The sequence below is a fragment of the Dermacentor albipictus genome, chromosome 3, assembly GCF_038994185.2.
Source record: "Dermacentor albipictus isolate Rhodes 1998 colony chromosome 3, USDA_Dalb.pri_finalv2, whole genome shotgun sequence".
NCBI lineage: Eukaryota > Metazoa > Arthropoda > Arachnida > Ixodida > Ixodidae > Dermacentor > Dermacentor albipictus.
Window position 1 is genome coordinate 183281596 of NC_091823.1, and position 19584 is coordinate 183301179.

The 19584-nt window shown below is 43.3% G+C and overlaps 1 protein-coding gene across 9 annotated transcripts in view; it reads right to left on the reverse strand.

Moving 5' to 3' along the window:
* Positions 1-19584, reverse strand: part of LOC135918099 (uncharacterized) — a 703603-nt gene that overhangs the window by 319800 nt on the left and 364219 nt on the right. For all 9 annotated transcript variants that reach the window (XM_065451754.2, XM_065451756.2, XM_065451757.2 and 6 more), the window contains one exon: positions 7027-7236. In XM_065451754.2, coding sequence (XP_065307826.2) covers positions 7027-7236 — 210 coding nt within the window. The remainder of the gene's footprint in view (positions 1-7026; positions 7237-19584) is intronic.

Consider the following 19584-nt stretch of genomic DNA (forward strand, 5'->3'; position numbering starts at 1 on the left):
TTTTTTGTTTGTGTACATTCATCTGGGTTTCAGGTTTTTTCTTAAGAAGTCAGAGGATTGTCGTATTGTCGGTTCTGCTGCAGTGAGTATGCAGGCGGTAATCTTCTCATTCATTTCGCTCATTCATTTCGTCTATTGTTAGCTCATCTGATATGTCATCCAGAGTGGCCTTTTCAGTAAAGAGAGGCCAGTCTGCTAGGTGGAGTTTCCAACGAGGTGGTCTTAATGGTATAGTAGGAGGAGATTTTCTTTTAATAATAGCAGGCATATGGTCACTACCATAGGGGTTGTCAATAACACTCCATTGAAAATCATCAAAGAGAGATGGAGAGCACAGTGCCAGATCTAAGCAACTCATAGCTCCTGTGCTTAGGGAGTAGTAAGTTGCCGCACCGGTGTTTAAAAGGCATATGTCATTTGTTAGGATAAAATCTTCAAGCGTTTGACCCCTGGTGTCAGTTATTTGACTACCCCATAATGTGTTATGTGAATTAAAATCGCCGGCTAATAAAAATGGTTCGGGTACCTGGTTTAAAATGAACTCTAGGTCTCTTATGGTAAAATGTAAATGCGGCGGAATGTATACTGAAGAAACGGTGATGGTTTTCTGAGCTAAAACGGTGACAGCAACGGCTTCTATGTGAGTGTTAATGGGAACTTCTCTGGCTGCTATACCGCCTGGCAGGACAATGGCTACACCACCTGACAGCCGGTTCACCTGAGTACGGTCGCGCTGTACAACAGTGAAACCTTTCAAAATGTTTTTGTGTTTTTCGCCTAGGTTTGTTTCCTGTAAGCACAGGGCTACAGGAGAGAAGTTTATTAATATGTCTTTAATGTCACCTAAGTTGTGTAAAAGCCCTCTAGCATTCCAGTGGATAATAAAAGCCATCTTAAAAGGGAAAGGATAAGAAATGGCACTACGGAAAAATTAAGAGGTGTGGTATAGGTGACAGGGATTGAAAAAGGCTAATACAAATGAGCGATAACCTTTAGGTTAACGCTTTCTTATTTTGAGTTATTGGGATTTTGTCCCTCTTACCATGCTCGAGAGAGCGCTTGTTCTTCGGTGTCAATGACACCAAGGTTTTTGTGTCGACCTCCATCACTCTCTCTGAGGCGCTGGAGGACCGAGAGTTGGGCGCCGAGGCACGTGCCTCGGGCCTTGGGGTTCGTTTGATTTTAGGGCCCCGCGGGACTGGTGTCTGCAGGGCCGTCGAAGAGGGTGGAGCAGTACTGACTGCTTCCACCACGGGGGTGGGAGGAGTCACTGCGGCACCACTGCGCGTGGGCTCGGAGGACTCCGGAGGCCTCTGTGACGCTGCCCCCGCCTGCGTCACATCGGCATAACCTCTTCGGGGAAGGTACGACAGTTTTTTTCTGGCTTCGAAGAACGAGAGTTTTTCTTTAACAGTTAGTGCAATGACTTCTTTTTCTTTTTTCCAGCAAGGGCAGGACCGCGAATAAGCTGCGTGATCTCCCTTGCAGTTAACGCAATGTGGCGAAGAGGTGCAATTCTCTGATTGGTGGTTGTTGGAGCTGCATTTAGCACAAGTTTTTTGTCCTCGCCATGCATGTGAAGCATGTCCAAATCTTTGGCACTTGAAACATCGTATGGGATTCGGGATATATGGTCTCACATTGACTTTGACATAACCTGCATCGAGTGAAGTAGGCATTACGCTGGTTCCAAAGGTGAGTATAACATGTTTGGTGGGGATTTCTTGGTCGTTTCTGCGGATTACTGTTCTTTAAACTTTGGTAACATTATGTTCCTGGAAACCTTCCAGCAGTTCCTCGTCGCTTAAGCCAATGAAGTCTTCTTCAGATATTACTCCCCTGCTTGTATTAAGTGTTCTGTGGGCTGAAACTGTCACTGTCACCTCGCCTATACTGGTAAGTTCAGACAGCTTATTTACTTGATCTTTATTATTCAGTTCTAGGAGGAGGTCCCTGCTAGACATTTTGGAGGATTTGTATGTCAGTTCGATTTTATCTTTCAGGCATTTGGCTACAAGGAATGGGGAGAGTTTTCTTACTGGCATGTTGCTTTCGCTGTGTACTACATAGCATCTGGGGAACAGAAAACGAACAGATATTTGTCCAGTGAAGCACAATAAGAACAACAGTTTTACTGACTGTCGTATGGGTGTGGATTATAAAATTCCCCTTAGCTGTGGCCAGTTCTACATAGGGCAAACAGGACGGTGTATCAATCAGAGGCTAATGGAACATAAAAGGTCATTAACTGGTGGATTGCCTTCTAATGTTTCGCTACATTGCCGAGATTGTAACTGCAAACCAGAGTTAGATGAATGCGCGATATTGTACAGGCATAAAAATGAAGATACGCGTCTTATGGTAGAGGCATGGCATATCTATAATGGTGGAAGTGCGTGCGTGAGTCAGCCTTTGATTACTTTACATAAGAAAGGTATTAAGTGCCTTAAAAGTTATCTCTCACGTAGACCGGCACGTGTACCTGATTGACACGTGGTGTTACCATTCCTGAGCATGCGCAGATGAGTTTTGTGTCTTCTTTCTGTTTTCGCCTCAGTGCTCTTTTGAGTTGATAGTCGGTGTTCGTGTTGTCCACTTCTCTACTCTTGTGTCCTGTCTGCACGCCTCACTTCTATTTTGCATAATGAATCCTTACCAACTAGCTCAGCTTTCTGTCGTTCTAAATATCAGTGACTCTGAAAACTGAAAGCTCAGTGATCATGGAGGCTGGAACCAGTGGCCATGCCGATCAATGGAAAAGGCGGGCTGGGTGCGCCAGTGCAACACCCCTGATGGGTGAAACCAACATGGTCAACACTGCTGACTTTACTGAGCTCTGGATGCACGTCACTACTGACAATGAAACAGGTGGTCCTATGATGAAGTTTCTGAGTGCAGATAGTGCTGCCTTGTTCTGTGAAAAAATCTCCAACAGAGAGATTGTTGTCACAACAAACAGTGGCACCACGGTTATGAACACGAAACTCACGCAAAAGCTACTTCAGATTTCGGACAATTTCAGCATGCATAACGCTTGATATGCTGTTTGAAGGCATAAGTAAAAGTTTTATTGTCCATAACCTAATTTCAACAACGTCTATCTTTTAGCGCAAGTGGCAAATTTGTTTTGGTAACTACAAAGGTTTGTTTAGCAGCTTTTCCTTACAGCAGTCTAGATATAGCAATGATTGTTTCGCGTGATTGATAGCAATGATATATATTTGTTTTTATTGCTGAAACTTTAAAACCTTGAATTATCAAAATTTGTGATTTAACAACCTTTTCCGCTGCAAATACAACTTCGTTATATCGAGGTTTGACTGTATAACGAAATATTTCATATTCATCATCATCATCACTTTATATTTATGTCCACTGCAGGATGAAGGCCTCTCCTTGCGATCTCCAATTGCGTAGCTGATTCCAACTTGCACCAGCAAATTTCCTAACCCTATCAAGTTTTCTGCTGAACTCAACTGCACTTCCTTTCCCTTGGCTCCCATTCTGTAGCTCAAATGGTCCACCAGTTATCTGCCCTACACATTACACGGCCTACTCAGCTCCATTTCTTTTTCTTAATATCAACTACAATTTCCACTATACTTGTTTACTCTCTGATAAACCCCAATCTCTTTCTGTCTATTAACGTTCTGCCTAAAATTTTTCGATTTATCACTCTTTGCGCAGTCCTCAACTTGTGCTCCAAATTCTTCGTTAAGTTTCTGCCCCATGTGTTAGCACTGGTAGAATGCAAAGACCGTACACTTTTCTTTTCAATGACAGCGGTAAGCTCCCAGTCAGGATTTGGCAGTGCCTGCCATATGCACTCCAACCCATTTTTATTTTTCAGTAAATTTCATTCTCATGATCGGGTCCCCTGTGAGTAATTGACCTAGATAAATGTACTCCAGCACAGACTCTAGACACTAGCAAACCTGAGTTTTTGTTCCCTTAACAGGCTATTGAACATTATCTGTCTTTTGCATATTAATATTCAACCCCACTCTTACACTTTCTTGGTTAAGGTACTCAATCATTTGTTGTAATTCATCCCCGGTGTTTCTGAGCAGGACAATGTCATCTGCAAACCAGAGGTTGCTGAGATATTCGCCATTATTCCTTACTCCTAAGCCTTCCCCGTTTAATAGCTTGAATTATTCCAAGTATGCAGTGAATAGCATTGGAGAGATTGTGTCGCTTTGCCTGGCCACTTTTTAGAGGTATCTTTCTACTTTTTTTGTGGAGAATCAAAGTAGCTGTGGAATTTTTGTAGATATTTTCTAGGATTTTCCCATATGCCTCCTGCACTCCTTGATTATGCGATGACTGTATTACTGCTGGTATCTCTACCGAATCAAAAGTCTTTTCATAATTATGAAAGCCATATAGAGAGGTTGATTGTACTTCCCAGATTTCTCGATTACCTGATTGATGACATGATAATGAAGTACAGTAGAACCACACTGATACGTTCCCATTACGTATGTTTCACCCAGTGCCAATGTTTGCAATGTAGAACACAAGAAATGACCCAATAGAGCTACAGTAATTTTTACCGATTCCCACGTTCCCGGAAAACACGATTTTTCAGCACCAACGTTCAGTACGTCACCAAAATGCGATCATATGATACATTTCCGGCTGCTAGATCCTGTGTAAACAACAAAACAAAAAAGTGAGGCACGCATGGTCGGGGACAGTATATAGCTGCCTGCCGCGGCAGCTTAACCGCAATACTCGCCCACCTGCCTCACGGGAAACGCCAGCGTGCACTCAGTTTCTCATTTCGGTACAAGCAAATCTTCTCCAGAGTCACTGCACGTGGCATTCACATTTATCCCCGCCAATACTACTGCGATAATTTCTGCTGTGTTCTGCTTGTCCCTGTGTAATTTTTGCGCTATGTATCCCAGTCTGAATGCGATAAGCATCTTTGCCTATCTGTTTTGCAGCACATGGTGGCATTGGAAGTGTAGTGCAAACTTTTCATAGGCGTCCACCAGCTTGATTTCGGTTAGGCTTCTCGTTGCCCTCCTAATACACCATGTAACAGGAAAGCAACAAAACGCATTTCAGGCCACCGGAATGCCACCAGCTTGACACGCATCGGCGCCTCGTGACACGGTGATCTGCACAAGGGTTCGCATTACATAGGTGTCAACAATAATTGAGTCTGTCAATTTTTTTTTAGTTACTTCGGATTGTACGTTTTCCCCCTTAGTATGTTTTTTTTTTGACATTTTTTTCCAAAACTTATAACGATGTGCTACTGTATTTACATTTTATTAACTTCTTATTCATAGAACACCATGTATTTAGAACCTCAACATAACGAAGTATGTTTATACATGATTTCAAATAAAGAAATATCGCTTCCACAGCAAAGGAATGCCGAGACAATAAATGAAAATTTCCGCAGACGCAAATTGTAATTGTATTACAATTATTGATTGTAATTCAATCAAATGATTGAATTACAAGAGGCTGCTTCCAAATTAACCTCTTAGCTCATGCACTGCACGACCAAGATCAACTGCTGAAGTGGAGCAGTGTCATGTTCCATTAAAGTCAAAATGCAATAAGATTCTATTGCGCCACTCGAGAAGGATGGCGGCTTGGTGAGCGGTGTTTTCTTGCATGAGCAAGGGGAAGAGGGAGAGAACTTTTAGTAACGCGATCAAGTGCACATGAAGGCTGCGTTGGTGGCGCATGGTTCTCGGGCCGAGCTATGCATATACAGCCCACGCGCCCCCTGTTCAGACATGATGTGGCATCATGTGTGCCGTTTTTTTGCATGTTTAGCACTCTGGGCTACATAATCTCGTGTTTCAGAGACGCGTTGAAGGAAGACACAGATGAAGCATTCGCTCTGCTTTTCATGATAGCGATGTCCCAATGTAGGCAACACTATTAGCTGCGGGGGTGGAATGAATGAAAAAGCATGGCTGGCTTCACTTAATTCGTACTGCTGCTGTGAATATATCGCCAACCCCACATGAAGCTATATTTTTCGTCCCCTTCTTTCAAATTCAACAAAATAAAATTTTTCTCAAATTATTATTTTTTTTTATTGCCCAATCATTCAGAAAATCTTGTGGCCCATTCCAGGTAAAAAAAGTTTATCGGTGACTGTAGCTATTTGCATAAAATGCCAAATTTCAATACAATGAAGCAATGAAGCAAATTGCCAAGTTCACGGACTTTGTTATATCAAGGTTTAACTCTAAAGCAAAATAACTAAAAAACCAGGTGAATAGAAAAAACTTATGCAACGAAGTGAATCATGAGATGAAATTACCTATATTTTATGTATCTATAAGGATCCATAAAACGTGGGTAATTTGTTCTCCTGCAACTAGAAATAAGCTGGTTCATTCCCATCTGTTTTGTTTTGAATGGCTTTTGTGCCAGTTGTGCGCAACTGACGGCACACACGTGCTTCCCAATTATCAGATTTCATGATGAGACTGTGCACGCACTGTATGCAATGTTTGACGCCTTCCCTAGTTTTTGTGTCTGCTGTTCTTCTTGCTTGTTTCGGAGTGCACTCAGTGTCTTGCTGCCGCCATTATATTTCAATAAGCATTCACAGTCGTTAGTAGCATGCTTTTCTCGCTTTCCTTTGGAATGGCGTTTCACCATAGTCAAACAGACTAGGACAACTGCTCGCGCACTGAGTGTGGCACAAGTAATGAAGAAAGCATCCTTGCACAGGTGCATGCACAGTGGGCCTAATATATCATGCAAAGCTAAACCACTCAATTTCTGTGGTACACATCATTCGATGACTAGCCGCACATAGGGCCTCGTCCAAAAGGCAGGAGCGAGTCTTGTCAATAACCACGTGGTTTTTAGTTTCCATTTGCGAACTTTTCCATATTTAAACACATGTGACCTTGCCAGGATGAGCTGAGCAGCTGAAATCTGTTAGAATTATGAGATATAAAGTAAGTGAGATTTCACTGCCTGTTTTATTTCTCTCACTTGCCAATAAATAGTTTTGTTTACATGTGAAAACCAACTTACAGGACGACAAGACACCTGAACTGGCTTGCTTAAGAAGGTCTTGACGAATGGCCCGCAGTGGCTGAGGTGAGAATAGTAGGACATGTACGAGGCAAAGCTGGCTGTGCATCCAGGCTCTGAGCATGCAAAGCGCGATGTGGTGAAGCTGGCCTGCCGCAGGGCTGATCTCATCTCCTCCAGGCTCAGAGGACGCTCATCATTCACCCGTGCCTGCATCGCAGAACAATTATGAGCACTAGGTAAAATAAATAACAAGTAAGTAAGCATGAGTTTTCAGAGAATCTTTGTTGGAAAGATTATGCAGATCCCATGCACTGAGAGAATTGATGTAAGCGAAGCATTCCATGGTGCATAGTTTAGTAGAACTTGTTGTTGGGCGAGTTGGTAGGTATTAGCGAACATTGTCTAACTGCGCGAGCAAACGAACCACAAAGACAGCGAGGGACAAGGACGGGCGCAGACTTGCAACTAAAGTTTATTCCACAAGGTACACATATAAATACACACCCGACATACACCACTGCGCGTGCGCGAAAAAAAAGGAAAGGTAAAAGAAAAGTAAAACCTTGTATATGCGAAACGCGACCTACCTACGCTCGTCAATAAACCTAATCTCACTGGTATGTAAATAAACTGAGGTGTCACTGACACATTGTTGTCCCTTCTTTTTAATATCGTACGTCTCGAGTAGCTCTCTGGCTCGGCTATCTCGGCAGCGGCACAAAATCTTTGTTTCCTTCATGATCGGCTTGCACGTGCACGCCAGGCAGTGGACAGGCAGGTGCCCATTCGTGTTATTTCTAATAGACAATTCGTGCTCACGCAAGCGCACATTCACACACCTTCCTGTTTGGCCAATGTAAACTTTGCCGCATGATAGAGGTATCTGGTATACTACTCCAACACTGCAAGCTACGTGGGAAATGGAGTGCTTAGTTCCGCACCCTTGGAAGTTATTTTTACTTCTTCCTATGCGCGAGCATAGCCTAGCGAGCTTGCCGGGAGCCGAGAACGCTATCTCAACTCCATACCATTTCACAACCTTCTTTAAGTTGTGGGAAGTCTTGTGAACATAAGGTACAACTGTCCGTTTCTTATTTTTGCGCTCCCTTGTGTCTTCAGCAACATTGCCTTCCGTCATTGTCTTCTTAAGCACTGCCTCCACTACTTCTGAAATGACTGATTGCGGGAAACCGGCTTCTTCCAGCCTTACAATCTGCTTGTCAAAGCTTTCCTGTATTTTGTGCGTGCAGGAGTTCCTTAAGGCTGATAAGATGCACTGGGTGGCTATTGCCCGCTTTACCGTTTTTGAATGAGCCGAATCGTAGGGCAACAATTTCTTGTTCAACAAACGGTAAAGCGGGCAATAGCCACCCAGTGCATCTTATCAGCCTTAAGGAAGTCCTGCACGCACAAAATACAGGAAAGCTTTGACAAGCAGATTGTAAGGCTGGAAGAAGCCGGTTTCCCGCAATCAGTCATTTCAGAAGTAGTGGAGGCAGTGCTTAAGAAGACAATGACGGAAGGCAATGTTGCTGAAGACACAAGGGAGCGCAAAAATAAGAAACGGACAGTTGTACCTTATGTTCACAAGACTTCCCACAACTTAAAGAAGGTTGTGAAACGGTATGGAGTTGAGATAGCGTTCTCGGCTCCCGGCAAGCTCGCTGGGCTATGCTCGCGCATAGAAAGAAGTAAAAATAACTTCCAAGGGTGCGGAACTAAGCACTCCATTTCCCACGTAGCTTGCAGTGTTGGAGTAGTATACCAGATACCTCTATCATGCGGCAAAGTTTACATTGGCCAAACAGGAAGGTGTGTGAATGTGCGCTTGCGTGAGCACGAATTGTCTATTAGAAATAACACGAATGGGCACCTGCCTGTCCACTGCCTGGCGTGCACGTGCAAGCCGATCATGAAGGAAACAAAGATTTTGTGCCGCTGCCGAGATAGCCGAGCCAGAGAGCTACTCGAGGCGTACCATATTAAAAAGAAGGGACAACAATGTGTCAGTGACACCTCAGTTTATTTACATACCAGTGAGATTAGGTTTATTGACGAGCGTAGGTAGGCCGCGTTTCGCATATACAAGGTTTTACTTTTCTTTTACCTTTCCTTTTTTTTCACGCACGCGCAGTGGTGTATGTCGGGTGTGTATTTATATGTGTACCTTGTGGAATAAACTTTAGTTGCAAGTCTGCGCCCGTCCTTGTCCCTCGCTGTCTTTGTGGTTCGTTTGCTCGCGCAGTTAGACAATGTTCGCCATTCCATGGTGGATGCTTTGATTGATGATAATTAGCAGTGATGTTGACAGCTAAAACTTAATTTCTTCGACACTTAGTCTAGCAAGACAGTGGTGAGTTGATGTTAAATGTTATTTTGTGGGCACCACTGCTGTTTGTCTGCATAGTATGCAGAACACACACGGAGAGATGTTTGCTTGAGGCATTGTGCGCCATATTTCATAGCCTCCAAGAGGGTTGAGCATAGTCATTCCCTCACATTGCACATCCCATTATGTCAGAAGTATTAAACTTGAATTAGATAATGGTGCTGTACACGCTAAAATCACAATCAGATCATGAGGCAGTGGCATAATCATGATCATGAGGCATCCGTATTGGCACACTCTGGATTAATTTTGACACCGTGATGTTCTTTAACATGTCCCAAAATCTAAGTGCATGTGCGTTCTCTATTTCACCCCCCTTGAAATGCGGCTGCCGCTGTTGGGATTGAATCCATGGCCTCTAGCAATGCCATAGTTGCAGAGCTAAAGTGGCGGGCACAGAAGTATTGATTTGACGGTTTACTGCTTCCGTAGAGTCACCTGGACCCTGCGGTGCACTTTAATTAATGGAACTCTGCTTCTGCACGCCCTGCGTAGTTTGTCAGCCTAACATACTTCCATGATAATCATTTTTTCAGAAATAGCAGCAACGTACTGTACCGTACCTTGAATGTAAGCTTATCTAGTTTCCCCGCAACTGCCGTCATATAGTAGTAAGGTTTGCTTGCCTTCTCACGTCACCTCCCCCCCCTCCTTTGTATGGGAACTGCCTCTTCTCCCTCCTCCCTACAGTTCTATCTACGTCCCCTCTGGACTGGCACCTTAGCAGAAAGGGAAGCACTCCAGTTTCTGCAATGCTTCTGAGGAGAGTCACAGAAGAATTACAGCTGTCAAGAGGCTAACGTGGCGATGCCCAGGGAGCTCCAGAGGGCATTTTGCGCATTCGACGCGGTGGGGTGAAAATGAATTTCTCCAGTCGCCTTTCCTCTCTTAGTTGTGCTTTTCATCTATATATGCGTTCTGAACCGCCCCCCGAGGCAGTGTGCATGCCAGCAGCCCACAGCAGCCCACAGGGGCAGCAGCAGTGGGAAAGTCAAAGGAAGAGGCAAAGAAAGCTTCGCTTTAAAAACAGACCAAAATGAATGCACAAATGTGGATACAATGGGCAAAAAGATATATATACTTGAACAAAGGTTAAAAACATAAAGCAGAGCAAGTCCAGCAAGAACAATGCAGTAAAGAACAAGTGTATTTGATGGAGCAGACAGCAACAATGTCAAAAACAGGAAGCTGCTGCAAGACACCTAGTATTTTTATAATGCATTTATTTATTTATTATACAGTCCCACATTCGCTCAGAGAGCATTACAGTGGGGGGGGGGGGGGGGAAATAATACATGTGTTAAGCAGTTGCAATTAAGATTACATAACAAAATACACGGTGACGAATAATGCAGTGCAGGCAGCATAAATACCTCAAAACAAAAAGGGGAAAAAAAAAGGGCCTATATGTACATATATACACATACACGGGCATACGTGAACATATGAACACATATACACTCAGAAATACATATAGTAGGCAAGCAAACGCGAAAAAAAAAGAATAGATCGAAACATGCGAACTGAGCACATGTCAAGCACTTCATTGAAAAAGGCTGAATTTGATGTTTTAGAAACGGTATCCTGAGGCAGAGCATTCCATTCATTGATGGTCTTGGGGAAAAAAAGAGTATTTTAACAAGTTCATTCTTGACTTCATTGGCCTTACTTTTAAGGTTTGTTCATGGCGATGGGATATGTAATGCGGGTTAAGCATCTATTTTGATTTATTAATGCCAGTATTGTTGTAAGAGATCTTATGAAAAAATTTGAGACGCAAGCAGTGCTGGCGTTCGGCTAACGTCGTAAGTGCTAGGCGTATTTTCATTTGTGTGACGCTACTAGATCTGCGATAGCTCCCAGTGATAAAGCGTGCCACTCGGTTTTGTCCGCGCTCTAAGATGTACTTAAGGTCGTCCTGATAAGGGTCCCATATCGTGCATGCGTATTCAAGAATAGGCCTTACGTATGTCGTGTATAATAACTTTTTGGTTGCCAGAGGACAGGGATGAAAATTTCTAGCCAAGAACATTAGTGTGTTACTATTCCCTTTCACGGCAATCTCTGCAATGTGATCCTGCCAAGTAAGATCGCTTGAGAAGTGAACACTGAGGTACTTGGCTCCTGTTACGTTCGAAATGGTCGAATTATTTAGCCTGTAAAAACGTCAGTTTTTTTCCTTGAAAAGCACATGTAGTTGCATTTTGATTCATTTAGTGTCATGCAACAAGTGGTACACCAGTTCGAAATTTTATTAAGGTCCTCTTGAAGGATTTTGCTGTCATTTGGATTGTTTATCGAGCGGTAAACAACGCAGTCATCTGCGTACAATCGTAGGTTCGACTGGATGTTCTGAGCTATATCGTTAATAAAAATAAGAAATATTAATGGGCCCAGAACAGACCCCTGCGGTACCCCGGATGTGACTGGAACAGCTGATGAGCGACATCCATTTACCACTGTTATCTGTCTGCAATTTACGAAGTAGTTAACTAATCAGTTCATTAGGTCAGCGGGAATTTTTAAATGCTGAAGATCGTGTATTATACAATCATGCCGTACCCGATCGAATGCTTTTTTGAAATCTAAAAACAAACAGTCAAAGCTAGTACCTTGATCTAATGCAGTTGTTATGTCAAAAGAAAGTTCTGTTAAGGGGGGACGCGGGTCTTGAAATCGCGAAAAATGGTCAAAAATGGCAATTTTCAAAAATTGCGTTTTTGAAGTCTTTAATGTCCCAACTATGCCTCTACAAAATATTATGGCTCAATTCCTACTCGAAGTATAAAAAAACGGCAATTTAGAAACGTCGGTGAGCCGAAATTGAACGCCAAGCGCGAAGATTTGCCTCATTTTCAAGCTGCCGTAGCTCCGCGCGACGCGAACCGATCGGCGCCATCTTGGTCTCGTTTGAAAGCTGGTTTCCCGCTCTCCATTCTGGCGCCCCTCGGCACGCTGTAGACCCTCGTGCAGAGGAGCGATCGGCACCCCAAGCACCCGTTCTCAAGAGCGAAATCGTCGCGAGACAGCCGCTGATTGGGTGAAGCGGGCGCCTCCCCGAAGCGCAGGCCTCTGATTGGCCGTGACGCATGCTTCGCCTGCCGCGGCCCCGCGGCCGCGTTGTTCGACTCCTTCGCGTCGTCTGCATTCGCCGGCGCGCACGTCATTTTTCGCATTCCTCTTGTATTTTTCGTTCTGCCTTTTTCTTTATCGTTCTTGTAGATATTTCGGCTATTGAGTCGCCTCTTTTAACCAGGAATTTCTTGCTTTTGCGTGCCTGGTGTCTTTGTTCCGCGTGTCACGATGGCGCGAGACGCGCGCTTGAAAGCAAGCACGCGAAAAGCAGTCAGCAAAAAGAGGCGCGCATGGAATAAGAGCGCTACATCGTCGAGAACTACAGCTTCGGTGATGCCGCAAGCTGCTGTGGCATAGAGATATGGCTGTGGCCTTGGTGGATGCGGCTGGAGTGAGCTCGCCAACAACAGCTTCGCCGGTGGACGCGGCCGGACAGTCCCGATCGGTGTCAACTTCGGTGTTACCGCAAGTCTCTGCAGTGCCGGTGGATGCGCCTGGACTAAGCCCGTCGAAAATGCTAACTTTTGAAACGCTGCAAGTCGCTTCGGATTCCGTGTTGTCGGAAGCGGCCGAGCCGGCTGACCTAAGCCTAACGTCGACTTCGGCGTTTCCGAACGCCGCTTCGGTGCCGACGGACGCGGTTGAACCGAGCTCGCGTGCTCAACGCTTCGACGCGGTATTTTGCGCGGAGTGCGCGGGGCGTGAAAAGTACGCAGACATTAAAACTTCATTGGCGAAGAAGTCCGCGACTTCCCGCAAGTTCGAGCTAATGAACGTCGGCGCAGCAAGTAAAGACGACTTTCTGAGCTTTTTTTTTTTTTTGCCAAGTACCAATGCAATACAGAGGTTTTCACAATCTTTACATGAACAGATTTCTTTGAGTTTGGTGTTATTGTGTTCAGTAATGACTGGGCTGCATGCTAAAGCATTAAATTTTTCCATGTGATAGGTAAACAAAAGTGGCAGAGTAAGCAAAACTTTGAATGCAATTTTCTCAGCTTTGCTTTTTCGATCAAATGCCTTTGCCTTACGGAACTTTTCATAATGTTTGCATCAACTGATTTTATTGAATTAGGTATCATTTTTTTCAGTGAAACCTCAACTACATCCTAAAGCTTTCCATTTTTCATTAAACCCATTAGACTAGCAATTAGGTCAGATGTAAGCTAATTACTCCCGCATTGTTTTTTTCTTCCTACTTTGTTATTCATTCATGACCTATATGATCACTTTTTAAAAATTTCTTTAGCTTTAGGATGTGCAGTGGGCCCTTGGAAATGACAGCCATTCTTTGAAACTAGTTTTTTTAATTAAGAAATTATCATAATGGCCCGTAAGAAAAGACCTATGTGGGATGAATTATTTTGCAATATCTTCATTTATAGATGAGATATATAAAATCTGAATATATATTTGGGATCAGCATTCAAAGATATATCTGCATGCCAATTTTCAGGAAGATATGTTACGAAATAAAAAAAAAGTTTTCAAGACCCTCATCCCCCCTTAACTGTGTGTCACAAGAAAATCCGGCGCGAAAGCCATGTTGTTCTTTGGAAAAAAGGGTTGCGAATTCAAGTGCCTTATTAGGTTGCTGTATACGATGTGTTCCATAATTTTCGAAGCACCGCATAGAAGAGAAATTGGGCGATATTGTTCTAAATTATTTTTTGGTCCTTTCTTATAGACAGGAACCACATGAGCAAACTTCCATTCGTCCGGCACGATTCCTTCAGATAATGACGTCACATATATTGTATGAAGAAGATTGCTAAGAGAACTAGCACATTCTTTCAGCACGCGATTGGGTATGCCGTCAGGACCTGTCGCTTTGTTTGTGTCTGGGCTGGTAAGGATTTGAAAAATGCCATGAATTGATAAAGTGATATCGGGCATTTCCTGAAGAACTGAGATGCATGACGGTAAAGGGATATTGCTCATCGCTGAATTAGCGGAAAAGGCGGACCTGAAATAATCGTTGAAAGCAGTGGCTTTTAATTCATCATTTGTTATTGTGCCATTGTCAGACGTGATACACCGTATACCAATTTTCTCTTTCCTGGTTTTTTGGCAAGCTTCCATATAATGTTGTCATTGTTTCGAATCTTTGCATCTAAAGTACTGAAGAAATGACGCTTCGCTTCACTAATTTTCGATTTACAAATTTGCTGGACAGAAAATAATTTTTCAGATTTAACTGGCATTTTGCTTTTTTTGAGGTTCTGAAAAAGACGCCGTGTTCTTCTAAGGAGTTGACGGATTTCTGGGGTGATCCATGGTTTATCTTTCCGACGTTTGGCAGCTAGAAATTTTGATGGTATGTGCTCTGAAATTAGTGCAACTATTTTATCTTTCAGTACGCTCCAAGCAATGTTAACATTTTTTTCTGAGCAAACCTGTGAAAAAGCCGGAAGAAAATAAGTTAATTCACTGTTCATTGCCTGGTAGTTTCCCTGACCGTAAATGTATATAAGTTTTGGAGTAAGCCGAGCTCTATTTTGGTGTGGATAAGAAACGCTGGTTAAAACGACAGTGTGGTCGCTGATACCAGAAACGTAGATAGGTGGAGACACCAGATCAGCTTCATTTGTGAAGAGGAGATCGAGGTTGTTGGATGACAGAGCAATAACCCTGGTTGGGGACTCGACGCACTGAGTCAGGTTGAAGCTACTTGTGAGGTCCAACAATGCAGAATGCAACGATGAGTTTGAAAAATAAGTCGGCAGACTGCCGCCCCAGGACACGTCTGGTAGGTTGAAGTCACCCCCCAGTAGAACAACGTCAGAAGAAACTGACGCCAGTGCTTCAGACAGGCTAGATATAGCTGTACTGTCATTTCCAGGTGGCCTGTAGAACGAAGCTATTGTAATTGTCCTACCAATTTGTGAGGCAACTTTACACAGGACAAGCTCACAGTCTGTGTTGCAAAGATCGATCGGCCAGCTCTGCAAGTTATCTGAAACAAGTAGAAATACGCCCCCTCTGTGTCCTGTCCGAGCGATAAACCGTGTAGCCTGTTGGGAACGCTTCAGCATTTAAAACTGCGTCATCCAGCCAAGATTCAGTGCCAATGATAATGTCCTGACAATGCAGTGAAATTACGAGCGTGAACTCGTCAGCTTTATTTTTTATGCTGCGACAGTTAATAATTATAAGCTGCAAACTTTGTTTGTCATGCGCAGAACGGTCAACTTCGTGGGTTTGCTGGTTTGCACTGTACTACCTCTTTTGCCTCGTTATCATAGATGTAGGTGCTGTTTCCAATATTCAAACGGTTAAACCGAAGCTTAAAGGGGTGAGTTTGCTTTTTGGCGAATAAAATTAGATGCCTTCTTTCTAAGCGAACCTGCGCGGAGTAGTCCTCACTCATAGCGTAGGTTGTTTCTTTAAGCTTCCGACCTTGAAGCAAGACCTTCTGTTTAGTTTTGTAGGATGAAAAAGCAATCGTGGCTTTTGCGTGCTGTATCGCCCTATCCTGTAAGCGCGTTTGATATCACTGTGACTGATGCTCACACCAAGCAGATCCCTACACAAACAGATATTTTTTTCTGCCTCATCCCAGGTTTCCCTTTCAGTGTCCGTAATGCCATAGAAAACAAGGTTGCGTCGCCTAGATCGGTTTTCTAAGTCGTCGTTTTTTCCTGACAAAGTTTGAACTTGTTTTGTCAGAGATTCTACAGTCGACTGAAGGTTCGTGACAGCTGTCTGTGTGCTTCTGAAGGACTCAATCTCTTCTTCTACTTTGGATAGCTTTGTTGCCAAACAATCTAGTTTCTCCGTGAATTCGCATTGATTTGACTGGATAACTGAGACCTCCTTCAAAAGTTTTTGCTGGTTTTCTTGAATTAGAGGAATGACATCAACAACTTTCATGAGCTTTGCAACCTGAGCCTCTGTCAGAGGTCCAGGATTCAGCTCAACGTCTCGGGACAAAAGTACAAGCAGATGCATTACAAAGCTCGTAATGCAAAACCACGTGAAAGGCACACTTCCAATAAAGCGAATAGCAAGGAACAAGGGCCAGTAAGACCTCATTGTACCGTTGTATGTATGGCGACAGTAAGACCTTGTTATAAGGAAGGGGGAGCCAAAATTATATCCATTACTTGGTTATGCACGTAGTGCACGCTGATGGTCGCGTCACTGGTGGCGGCCTTGCGCAGAACACTCGGGAAAGGAGCCAGCCGTGCACCGTAGTTTGCTGCGTAATTTATCGTGCTTCTCTGTCTTGTTCACGTTTTCAGAGCAAAATAAGCAACATCCTTCGCATGTGTAAGTGGCCAAAGCTTCAAAGAATGTCAGGAAGAAGAATTGTTGCACGGTAGGGGGCTCAAATACCGGCGAAAATGTGCCGGCGATATGGTTCTAATCATTTCCCGCAAAGCCTCATCAGTGGGAGCAACGCTAGCAATGGATCACAGCTGTTCAGTGGGAAATTTCTTGTTCTCATCCTTTCTTTTGTTGTGCTGGTATTTTTTCCACTCGATCATATTTAGAGGGGTAAGCGGCGAAGTTCATCTGCAGTGCAGCATGCGATTAAAGATGACTATCAACTGTCTCTAGTGATACACGACTCTCCTCTTGAAGTAGTGTGGGTCTCTGCACGTATTGGACATGCACAATGTGTCATTGGTGCATGCTATCGTCCACCCGATAGCCGTTTGGAATTTGTTCATTTTTTCAATGATGCTTTACAACAGGTCTTATCCCAGTTTCCAAAATGCATACTAATATTAGGGGGTGATTTTAATTGCCCAGGTATTGAGTGGTCAATCTCTTCCTTAAAGGATAATTGCAACAGATCTGAGTGTCTTCATTTTCTACAAACCTTGTATTTTCATCACTTAACTCAAGTCGTGCACGAACCAACTCGGGGTGATCACATACTAGATGTCATTTTAACAAATCATCCAGACCTTGCTGCGACACATGTGCTTGAACAATTAAGAGATCACAGGGTGGTGCAATGTTCCTTTTCATTGAAACCTGCCAAGAAATATAAAGCGAAAAAATACATTCTCAACTACGCACGCGCCGACACTGGCAGAATGATTGATATGTTAGCCTCATTTACAGCAGACTTTGCAAACAATTTTCAAAACAGAACGGTATACGATAACTGGAGCTTGTTCCGCGATAAACTCAAAGAAGTTGAAACTACATGCATACCAAGAATGACCATCAGCTCAAGGCAGAACGATCCGTGGTTTAACCGCGAAGTGAAGAAGTGTATAAACAAGAAAAAAAGAGCGTTCAGAAAAGCTGCCCGAACAAATGCTCCAGAAGACTGGCAAAATTACAAAACCATAGCACGCCATACAGGAACAACAATTGTCGAAGCTAAACACAAGTTTTTTAATTGCACCCTTCCCAATATGATAAAAACTGATCCCAAAAAGTTTTGGCAAGTAGTAAACCCAAAAGCAGATCACACTGCTCCCTTACTACTTTCCGAAAACGGAGCAGTGCTCAACACAAAAGATAGCACTGAGCTATTTAACAAATGCTTCTCTGCAGTTTTCACTAACGAACTGCCACTTGATAACACTCACATACTTGAAGAACCATCTATTCGATTCCCTTTTTCATCCATCATAATAACGGAACACGGTGTTTCTCGTGCCATTGACAGGCTTCCTCATAAAACCAGTCCAGGTCCTGACGGTATAAGTGCTAAACTTCTAAAATTAACCTCGCACTACTCTTCAGTTTTATTATCTCTAATATTTCAGCAATCGCTCGATACAGGGTGCCTACCTGAAGATTGGAAATCAGCGTTAGTGATACCGGTATTTAAATCTGGTGGCACAGCAGACCCTAATAATTACAGACCTATATCACTGACATCTATCTGCTGCAAATTACTGGAACACATCCTATACTCTCACATTATAGCCTATCTTAACGATAATAACCTGCTCCTCAATAACCAACATGGCTTTCGCCAAAATCGCTCATGTCAGACGCAACTTTATGAACTTGTAACAGATATTCACATTTCATTGCACAGATTGATTAGTACAGACGCCATTTTTATTGACTTTTCTAAAGCTTTCGACCGAATACCTCATAATCGACTAAAACTGAAAGTTAGAAACCTACAGCTTGACTACAACACGACGCGATGGATTGAGGAGTTCCTAACGAACCGATTTCAAGTAATCAGTCTCAACAACTCAGTCTCAAGAAGTTGTGTGGCTTATCATTCGCGCTAATCCGCAGCTACTACTTCTTGGCGTCTGTTATCGTCCCCCCAACGCTAATCCTGACTTCCCCCGCCATCTGAATAACACCTTGAACCAATTAACAGAAAAATTCCCGAATGCTTGCATCTTGCTCTTTGGGGATTTCAATTACCCACATATCGATTGGTCAAATTATTCTAGCACAGTTACTAGCACGACAGGAGCTAGAGAATTCTTAGATATCTGCCTTAATTTTAACCTATCCCAGATGATAACAGAGCCAACGCGTGCAACTCATGTCTCGGCTAACATACTAGACCTCATACTAACGACTCATCCTGAAAGCATGTCCTCCATTAGCTACCTACGCGAAATAAGTGATCACAAAGTAATCCATGCTGTTTTCTCATTTTCACCTACAGTACGTCGTTCAGATCAGAAAACAATTCGCCTGTATGAAAAGGGGAATTATACCACCATAAACAGCGAACTAATTGCATTCTATCAATCATTTGAATTAGGTTTTGAAAATCGCTCAATGCAAGAAAACTGGTTACTCTTCCAAAATAAGATGACTAACCTCGTTGCGCAGTTTATACCAACCACCTTACTTCACTCTAATCGCAATAAACCATGGTTCACTAACGCACTAAAGAAACTGGAAAACAAAAAGAAACGTCAGTTTCGCTTCGCTAAACTGAGGCCAAGCCCTAGCTCCTGGGAAAAATACTATGTATCTGAACGCGCCTACCTGATAGCTATCCGGCAACAGAAGCACTCATTTTTTCATTCAGACCTACCCCGCATGCTCAGCAGTAACCCAAAAAAATTTTGGCAGGTTATCAATCCCCAGTCATCCCCTGGTGTCAGAATTTCGAAAGATGGTGAAATCTTACCTGATATTGA